Source organism: Cynocephalus volans, chromosome 4 (genome assembly GCF_027409185.1).
Source record: "Cynocephalus volans isolate mCynVol1 chromosome 4, mCynVol1.pri, whole genome shotgun sequence".
Lineage (NCBI taxonomy): Eukaryota > Metazoa > Chordata > Mammalia > Dermoptera > Cynocephalidae > Cynocephalus > Cynocephalus volans.
Genome location: NC_084463.1, coordinates 157,485,240 through 157,494,756, shown reverse-complemented (window position 1 = coordinate 157,494,756; position 9,517 = coordinate 157,485,240). Strand labels below are relative to the sequence as shown.

Below are 9,517 nucleotides of genomic sequence, written 5' to 3'. Positions count from 1 at the left end.
TGGCTGTGTCCTCTGGGTAAGTCTGGACCTCTCTATGTCCCATTTCCATTGGGGGTTAAATATGTTCACCTCACAGGCAGTTGACACCAGTGCCAGGTTCCTCAGAAGAGTCCTGGCTTGTGTTGTTGTCCTGACATCCTGTCCATCTCATGTTCATTTTCACAAAGTGCCCAAGTGTGGGCCATAAATCACACGGTGTCCCTTCTGACGGGATTGCTCTTGCGAGTCCATAACAGGACCACAGCAGTGACTGCCACTTCCCCACGTCCCCCATGGATGTGTGTGCCTGTCTGCTGCCACCCAGTTTAGAAAGTGAGCTGCACAAGGGCAAGGGCCTGCTCTGCCTTGTTCCTTTAATTGATTCTGTCACATGTAGCCTCAGGGGCCAGTGCATGGGACAAGCTCAACAGTAATTCACGGATGAATGGATGGAGGGACGGAGGGATAAACACCCCCACTCATGCGTGGTCACCTTATGTGAGGCCGTGTGATAGAATCCTTACACAGAGCGACTGTCCTCCTTAGGACATCCCGACAAGGGATCACGCATACCCAAGGAAGCTCAGAGACAATATTGGAACTTGCCCAAGGACACGTCATGACCAGATGGTGCATCGAGTATCCAAATCCACACGAGCATGAGCCGAATCCCGCACCGTCCACCGTGCAGCCCTGCCTGCCCTCAGCAATTTGAAAGGAAAACCCTGAAAAAAAACAACAAGGAAATAAATGCACGTATTAACACATTTACAATACGATGAACTTGTGAAGTTACTAAGTGAGAAAATCCTTATAGAAATGACTTTCAGTGGAGGGCGGATGTCGGTAAATACCCACACAGAACGTCAAGCACGTTTCAGAACGTGAGAGTCGGTGGCTGAGCAGAGCCTGCCCCCTGGAGGCGGCGTGCGGCACTGCAGCAGGCCCGCTGCTCAGTGGAGCCAGCTCATGCAGGGGGCGCTGTGAGCACCTGGAGCAGGTGCAGAAGACGAGGAAGAGCAAAGGGAGAAGGACCCCAAGGAAGAGGCGGGAAGCAGGAGGTTTCTACACGCCTGTCACACACTGGCTGGGCTCCCGCCAGTGCAGGCTGTTCCTTCCTGGTCCCGTGCCAGGTTGAGTCTGTGACTCATTCCCTGATTCCTGGGAGGGATTAAGGTGGCTGCCTGGGGAATAAATAGAGGAGCTCTGGGTGCTCACCTCCAAAGCGAGGTACTTGATCCCTGCCGCAGTCGCCTGCACAGCCAACAACAGCTGCCTCACCATGAAGCTGCTGGTGGTCCTCATGCTGGCCGCCCTCCCCCTCTACTGCTCTGCAGGTGAGTTCTGTGCACAGAGGGCTGCCTGTCAGCTGGGGGTTGATTCCTGGGCCCTGGGCAAGATCTCCCAGTTCCCAGGCCCCAGCACAGGTGAGTCTCGGTGCAAAGGGTCTGGGTGTAATAGGCCTAAGCATCACCATTAATTCCAGACAGTCAAAGAGCAGGTTCCCTCATGGGCTGTGCCCCTGTATTGGAGCTGGATGGAGCGTCTCATACCCATTGAGAGTGTCCCACCATGGTGCAGCTACCCTGAAAACCAGGATGAGACTCAGGATTGAGTATTTGAATGAGACATTTCAGTGGGGCAAGGGAAAGATATGAAGGATGGACCCATGGCATTGGATCCACATGGGTTCCCTGAAAGAGGCACTCCCGGGTCTCCTTAAACATGGGAGGAAATGGGAAAACCTCAGGAGGGAAGATTCAGGCTGCAGCGTGTGACCCAGTGTCTCACACCATGTGGGGCTCACTCTGCACTCCCAGCGTTGATCTCAGCCTTTGTGGAGGGCACATTAACTCCGAGCCCCTTGGTGCTCGAAGCAGGCTGGGGAGGACTCACACCCTCTGGAGTCTCCTTCCAGCATTAAAGACCCAGAGGGAGGACAAAGCCCTGAAGGCCAGAATCTGGGCAGCACTAACAGGTCACATGTGTAGCCTACTTTGTACAACTGACAAGGCTCACTTGCATACCCTCCCTCATTTGTTCCCAAAGTAGGTGCAGACGGGTAAAAAGGTGCTCTGCTCACAGGCAACGAAATGGAAAAATGCAGACCCAGGAGCAAACCGGCTCTCGTGAATCCAGGTCCCGAGCTTTGTCCCCTCGTCCTCAGGGGTGGCCGCATCAGGTCGCTTCATGAACAGGAGGTTCTGTTTTACCTTCCTTGTCGATGCAGACCACAGTTAGAGTTAAAAGAGTTAATGGACAGTGCTCTAGACCCAATGCTTCTGTGATACTTGAAATCCTACTTGAGGCTCTGAATGATAACAGTGAACCACGGCACGACTGTCATCCAAGAAAGAGGAAACAGTGTTGAGTATGTCCCACCAAGTCAGAGCTTGTCATTTCTCCAGCCTCCTCATAAAGCCACTTTGCACGGGGTTTGGCTCCTCTGAGCTGGGGGGTTTAGGGGGACAGATGCTGCAAGGCTTAAATCCGGAGCCTGAGTTTACTGTCCTAGAACCGAGGACCCGAGAAACGGACCACAGTCCTTCGTCATCAGTGTCTCTAGTGGGTGCAAGAAGATGAGTGACATGACAGGACTCCCCCAGTGGGCTCACACCTCCAGCAATGAGCCTGTTTTCTCACGCTCTCTCCTCAGGGTCTGGCTGTCAACTTCTCGAGGATGTGATTTACAATGTGATCAATTCCGGGGTGTCTACAGCTCAACTGAAACAATCTATTCAACAGTTCATACCAGATAACGCCACTGCCAACGCCGTAGATGAATTCAAACAGTGCTTCCTCCAGCAATCAAATGACACTCTGAGCAATATACAAAACCTGATGGTAAATTAGCCTTCTTCTTATGTGCCTTAAAACTCACTGACCAGGAACGGGCAGGCTCTAAATTTCTCACCAGTAATGCCGAGCAGCCTCTGACCAGGTTTTTGGTGGTTTGGGGATTGTCTTTTGTATGGGTTAATTTAATTTTGCTGTAAGGCTGATTCGCTTCACTTTGAGAATCTTTAGTGAATGATCAATGGAAAAGAGAGAAATAGAGGTCGAGAAATGGCTTGTCACCCCCTTCAAGTCCCCAGGACACGCTCACACACAGACACACAGACATGCATGAGCACAAGACACACGCAGGGACAGACACACACATCTTCTGTCCAGACAAGACAGTCTGATTCTCAAGGAGCCACTCACCTGTTGGAACAACCCACAAAGAAAGTTCCCACTTCTCACAGAAACAGATAGCAAAAACGTTCTGATACAAAGTTTACAGTGTCCAGAAAATAGCATTTGTGTAAATTCTACATATTCCAATATAAAGAATTTAAAACCTAGGTCTCACCACGGTGACTTGCTGGCACACGTGATTGGAATCCCAGTGTCATTTGTTCAGGCACCTCCTGAAGTTACAAGTGCATGTCACGGGGTGAGACCAGCGTGGGTGACAGAACTGCTTAAAACAGAAGCCAGCGTTTCAGCAATGACTAAGTACAAACACATGCGCTGTGCTCTGTTGTTAGCATTTATTTAACATCGCAATATTCCACTTAAAGCACTTCATGATAGAAAAATTAGAAATATACCAAAGAGCGTAAGGATCACAGTGGACGTCTCCTGCAGTTTAGGAAGGGGGAGCACGTGCTCTTCGAAAACCCAGACCGCGTTCCTCATTGCCAGGGCGGAGGCCGGATTTGCAGGCCCCGAAGGAAACGTGGAGGGCCTCAGACTGCTACAGGATTTCTGACTTTTAAGGCCATATGGGAACTCAAAAGTATCACGTCCTTGTACTTGAACTGAGATGGTGACAATTCTCTGAAAAAGTGAAAAAGTGGTATCACAAACAGCTCAGATTGGCAGGTCTCCAACAAATGTTACATGCAGCGTATTTATTGAATACATTACATCAGGGAACAGGACTTTTGGAGAAACAAGCTTCAAAGGGGTCCCTGGCAGGGAAAAGGTCCCAAAACACTGGCCACCTGTCTGGCATCAATAAATCTCTCCAGGATCACAGAATAAAAAGAGAGATAATTCTCACTTGCTTCCAGTACTAATTTTCTTGGGTATTAGATGTTTGTGGACAGATGCAGGAAAATAGCACAAAGAACTGTGTGTGGATATTGATATTGGACTTTGTAAGAGAGAGTGGAAAATCGAAGCGACGTCTCTGTTCTTGTTTTCCAGGAGAGAATCTATGGCAGCTTTTGGTGTAAGGCGTATTAACTTTCCTCAGGACCCTGGGCTCAGACTATGGTCAGAAACCAACTGCCGATTGCTTTGAACCAAAACCTTTCTTTCTTATTTTGTCATTTTATCTATAAACTGCAAGACAATTGTTGAAACCTCAAATACATTTTCATTTCAATAAACTGAGTGCAAAAAACTAAAGCTCCTGTCTGTTCTGCCACAGAAAGGGAGACGTTGGGGACCTCACACATCACACTGCAGCTGCAGCGGGTGCACATTCACAGATGACGCAGCAAGGCAGGGGTGGGGACAGAAGAGCACACAGAGCTCCTTTTTCCTCGCCCTGTGTCCCCAAGCACTGTTCCTCTCTCTGGAAAAGGCTTTTCCTCCCCTCGTGGCCACCACCTCCCATGGGACTGCCTCTGAGGTCCTGACCCATGGGTGCTGTGGGGGGTCGTGCCCTGAGTCCCCACCCCCACCACAGCCCTCCTGTCACTCTGAGACCTGCCTGCGGGGCCAGGTTCCTCTGGGCTCTGTCTCCACCCACCCTGGGTTGCAGTGACTGGAGCCAGCGAATGAGGTGACTCCTGCAAAACAGACTGAAGTCTGTCCTGATTTTAATCTAGATTTTGTTCCTCATGGATTTGGGCATTAATTTTGGTCTTTACAAATATTGCACTAAAATAGTATTGCTGAGTTGTATGGCACCCCTTAAACTGGGGGACTCTCCCTGTCCCTGCAGTGGGAATGTGGCCCTTTCTCTCCCCCACACTGAGCTGCAGAGGCCATGGAGGTGGACGGAGCTGCGTGGTGCATAGACACGAAGCCCATTGGATGCTCATGGGTGCCAGCGTTCCTGTCCCCATTCCTTAGTGAGGCCTGACGTGCTTTCTTTTGCATTTGTAGGTCTTAGGTCTTATTGCATTTCTGAGCAACTTCCCCATAAAACATACTAAACACTACATTTCACAACTGCGTTGGTGTAGCAGGGAACATCATCCAACTGAATTCATTGATATATATTCATCTTTATTATTATTATTATTATTGTTATTGTCACATTTGTTTCTGATTTTTTTTGATTTGTGACATTTTCATGGACCCCTATAGTACTGTAGGCCTGCGTCCCTGCACACGCTGTGCCTGTTGGAAGAGGCGGCCCAGGTGGGAGCTGAGCCATTCTGAGAAACAGACAGGGTCTTCCTGGTGAGAGGACTCTGGGGCAGCTAATGTGGGAACAGAGGCAGCAGCAATGATGACCCTGGGGACAGGAACACTGGCACCTATGAGCGTCCAATGCGCTTTGTGCCTACATACCATGCAGCTCCCACCATGTCCATGGCCTCTGCAGCTCAGTGTGGGGGAGAGAAAGGGCCACATTCCCACTGCAGGGACAGGGAGAGTCCCCCAGTTTAAGGGGTGCCATACAACTCAGCAATACTATTTTAGTGCAATATTTGTAAAGACCAAAATTAATGCCCAAATCCATGAGGAACAAAATCTAGATTAAAATCAGGACAGACTTCAGTCTGTTTTGCAGGAGTCACCTCATTCGCTGGCTCCAGTCACTGCAACCCAGGGTGGGTGGAGACAGAGCCCAGAGGAACCTGGCCCCGCAGGCAGGTCTCAGAGTGACAGGAGGGCTGTGGTGGGGGTGGGGACTCAGGGCACGACCCCCCACAGCACCCATGGGTCAGGACCTCAGAGGCAGTCCCATGGGAGGTGGTGGCCACGAGGGGAGGAAAAGCCTTTTCCAGAGAGAGGAACAGTGCTTGGGGACACAGGGCGAGGAAAAAGGAGCTCTGTGTGCTCTTCTGTCCCCACCCCTGCCTTGCTGCGTCATCTGTGAATGTGCACCCGCTGCAGCTGCAGTGTGATGTGTGAGGTCCCCAACGTCTCCCTTTCTGTGGCAGAACAGACAGGAGCTTTAGTTTTTTGCACTCAGTTTATTGAAATGAAAATGTATTTGAGGTTTCAACAATTGTCTTGCAGTTTATAGATAAAATGACAAAATAAGAAAGAAAGGTTTTGGTTCAAAGCAATCGGCAGTTGGTTTCTGACCATAGTCTGAGCCCAGGGTCCTGAGGAAAGTTAATACGCCTTACACCAAAAGCTGCCATAGATTCTCTCCTGGAAAACAAGAACAGAGACGTCGCTTCGATTTTCCACTCTCTCTTACAAAGTCCAATATCAATATCCACACACAGTTCTTTGTGCTATTTTCCTGCATCTGTCCACAAACATCTAATACCCAAGAAAATTAGTACTGGAAGCAAGTGAGAATTATCTCTCTTTTTATTCTGTGATCCTGGAGAGATTTATTGATGCCAGACAGGTGGCCAGTGTTTTGGGACCTTTTCCCTGCCAGGGACCCCTTTGAAGCTTGTTTCTCCAAAAGTCCTGTTCCCTGATGTAATGTATTCAATAAATACGCTGCATGTAACATTTGTTGGAGACCTGCCAATCTGAGCTGTTTGTGATACCACTTTTTCACTTTTTCAGAGAATTGTCACCATCTCAGTTCAAGTACAAGGACGTGATACTTTTGAGTTCCCATATGGCCTTAAAAGTCAGAAATCCTGTAGCAGTCTGAGGCCCTCCACGTTTCCTTCGGGGCCTGCAAATCCGGCCTCCGCCCTGGCAATGAGGAACGCGGTCTGGGTTTTCGAAGAGCACGTGCTCCCCCTTCCTAAACTGCAGGAGACGTCCACTGTGATCCTTACGCTCTTTGGTATATTTCTAATTTTTCTATCATGAAGTGCTTTAAGTGGAATATTGCGATGTTAAATAAATGCTAACAACAGAGCACAGCGCATGTGTTTGTACTTAGTCATTGCTGAAACGCTGGCTTCTGTTTTAAGCAGTTCTGTCACCCACGCTGGTCTCACCCCGTGACATGCACTTGTAACTTCAGGAGGTGCCTGAACAAATGACACTGGGATTCCAATCACGTGTGCCAGCAAGTCACCGTGGTGAGACCTAGGTTTTAAATTCTTTATATTGGAATATGTAGAATTTACACAAATGCTATTTTCTGGACACTGTAAACTTTGTATCAGAACGTTTTTGCTATCTGTTTCTGTGAGAAGTGGGAACTTTCTTTGTGGGTTGTTCCAACAGGTGAGTGGCTCCTTGAGAATCAGACTGTCTTGTCTGGACAGAAGATGTGTGTGTCTGTCCCTGCGTGTGTCTTGTGCTCATGCATGTCTGTGTGTCTGTGTGTGAGCGTGTCCTGGGGACTTGAAGGGGGTGACAAGCCATTTCTCGACCTCTATTTCTCTCTTTTCCATTGATCATTCACTAAAGATTCTCAAAGTGAAGCGAATCAGCCTTACAGCAAAATTAAATTAACCCATACAAAAGACAATCCCCAAACCACCAAAAACCTGGTCAGAGGCTGCTCGGCATTACTGGTGAGAAATTTAGAGCCTGCCCGTTCCTGGTCAGTGAGTTTTAAGGCACATAAGAAGAAGGCTAATTTACCATCAGGTTTTGTATATTGCTCAGAGTGTCATTTGATTGCTGGAGGAAGCACTGTTTGAATTCATCTACGGCGTTGGCAGTGGCGTTATCTGGTATGAACTGTTGAATAGATTGTTTCAGTTGAGCTGTAGACACCCCGGAATTGATCACATTGTAAATCACATCCTCGAGAAGTTGACAGCCAGACCCTGAGGAGAGAGCGTGAGAAAACAGGCTCATTGCTGGAGGTGTGAGCCCACTGGGGGAGTCCTGTCATGTCACTCATCTTCTTGCACCCACTAGAGACACTGATGACGAAGGACTGTGGTCCGTTTCTCGGGTCCTCGGTTCTAGGACAGTAAACTCAGGCTCCGGATTTAAGCCTTGCAGCATCTGTCCCCCTAAACCCCCCAGCTCAGAGGAGCCAAACCCCGTGCAAAGTGGCTTTATGAGGAGGCTGGAGAAATGACAAGCTCTGACTTGGTGGGACATACTCAACACTGTTTCCTCTTTCTTGGATGACAGTCGTGCCGTGGTTCACTGTTATCATTCAGAGCCTCAAGTAGGATTTCAAGTATCACAGAAGCATTGGGTCTAGAGCACTGTCCATTAACTCTTTTAACTCTAACTGTGGTCTGCATCGACAAGGAAGGTAAAACAGAACCTCCTGTTCATGAAGCGACCTGATGCGGCCACCCCTGAGGACGAGGGGACAAAGCTCGGGACCTGGATTCACGAGAGCCGGTTTGCTCCTGGGTCTGCATTTTTCCATTTCGTTGCCTGTGAGCAGAGCACCTTTTTACCCGTCTGCACCTACTTTGGGAACAAATGAGGGAGGGTATGCAAGTGAGCCTTGTCAGTTGTACAAAGTAGGCTACACATGTGACCTGTTAGTGCTGCCCAGATTCTGGCCTTCAGGGCTTTGTCCTCCCTCTGGGTCTTTAATGCTGGAAGGAGACTCCAGAGGGTGTGAGTCCTCCCCAGCCTGCTTCGAGCACCAAGGGGCTCGGAGTTAATGTGCCCTCCACAAAGGCTGAGATCAACGCTGGGAGTGCAGAGTGAGCCCCACATGGTGTGAGACACTGGGTCACACGCTGCAGCCTGAATCTTCCCTCCTGAGGTTTTCCCATTTCCTCCCATGTTTAAGGAGACCCGGGAGTGCCTCTTTCAGGGAACCCATGTGGATCCAATGCCATGGGTCCATCCTTCATATCTTTCCCTTGCCCCACTGAAATGTCTCATTCAAATACTCAATCCTGAGTCTCATCCTGGTTTTCAGGGTAGCTGCACCATGGTGGGACACTCTCAATGGGTATGAGACGCTCCATCCAGCTCCAATACAGGGGCACAGCCCATGAGGGAACCTGCTCTTTGACTGTCTGGAATTAATGGTGATGCTTAGGCCTATTACACCCAGACCCTTTGCACCGAGACTCACCTGTGCTGGGGCCTGGGAACTGGGAGATCTTGCCCAGGGCCCAGGAATCAACCCCCAGCTGACAGGCAGCCCTCTGTGCACAGAACTCACCTGCAGAGCAGTAGAGGGGGAGGGCGGCCAGCATGAGGACCACCAGCAGCTTCATGGTGAGGCAGCTGTTGTTGGCTGTGCAGGCGACTGCGGCAGGGATCAAGTACCTCGCTTTGGAGGTGAGCACCCAGAGCTCCTCTATTTATTCCCCAGGCAGCCACCTTAATCCCTCCCAGGAATCAGGGAATGAGTCACAGACTCAACCTGGCACGGGACCAGGAAGGAACAGCCTGCACTGGCGGGAGCCCAGCCAGTGTGTGACAGGCGTGTAGAAACCTCCTGCTTCCCGCCTCTTCCTTGGGGTCCTTCTCCCTTTGCTCTTCCTCGTCTTCTGCACCTGCTCCAGGT

The 9,517-nt window shown here is 49.8% G+C and overlaps 2 protein-coding genes across 2 annotated transcripts; one reads left to right on the top strand and one right to left on the bottom strand.

Annotated features, from left to right (window-relative positions):
• The first annotated feature begins 1,212 nt into the window (after positions 1–1,212).
• Positions 1,213–4,380, top strand: LOC134377101 (mammaglobin-A-like). Its single transcript, XM_063095715.1, has 3 exons — positions 1,213–1,316; positions 2,636–2,823; positions 4,177–4,380. Exons 1-3 carry the CDS (start codon positions 1,262–1,264, stop codon positions 4,213–4,215), a joined length of 282 nt encoding a protein of 93 aa, XP_062951785.1. The 5' UTR covers positions 1,213–1,261; the 3' UTR covers positions 4,216–4,380.
• A 1,725-nt stretch (positions 4,381–6,105) lies between these two features.
• On the bottom strand, positions 6,106–9,271 carry LOC134377031 (mammaglobin-A-like). The gene is made up of 3 exons (XM_063095635.1): positions 9,170–9,271; positions 7,663–7,850; positions 6,106–6,309 (listed from the first exon to the last, which is right to left on the bottom strand). Exons 1-3 carry the CDS (start codon positions 9,222–9,224, stop codon positions 6,271–6,273), a joined length of 282 nt encoding a protein of 93 aa, XP_062951705.1. The 5' UTR covers positions 9,225–9,271; the 3' UTR covers positions 6,106–6,270.
• Between the last annotated feature and the right edge of the window lie 246 nt (positions 9,272–9,517).

Excerpts from the sequence above, each read along its gene's own strand:
- LOC134377101 (XM_063095715.1), top strand. The coding sequence starts at position 1,262 with ATGAAGCTGCTGGTGGTCCTCATGCTGGCCGCCCTCCCCCTCTACTGC. Across the intron at positions 1,317-2,635 it reads CCCCCTCTACTGCTCTGCAG|GGTCTGGCTGTCAACTTCTC; the intron begins GTGAGTTCTGTG and ends CTCTCTCCTCAG. Across the intron at positions 2,824-4,176 it reads GCAATATACAAAACCTGATG|GAGAGAATCTATGGCAGCTT; the intron begins GTAAATTAGCCT and ends CTTGTTTTCCAG.
- LOC134377031 (XM_063095635.1), bottom strand. The coding sequence starts at position 9,224 with ATGAAGCTGCTGGTGGTCCTCATGCTGGCCGCCCTCCCCCTCTACTGC. Across the intron at positions 7,851-9,169 it reads CCCCCTCTACTGCTCTGCAG|GGTCTGGCTGTCAACTTCTC; the intron begins GTGAGTTCTGTG and ends CTCTCTCCTCAG. Across the intron at positions 6,310-7,662 it reads GCAATATACAAAACCTGATG|GAGAGAATCTATGGCAGCTT; the intron begins GTAAATTAGCCT and ends CTTGTTTTCCAG.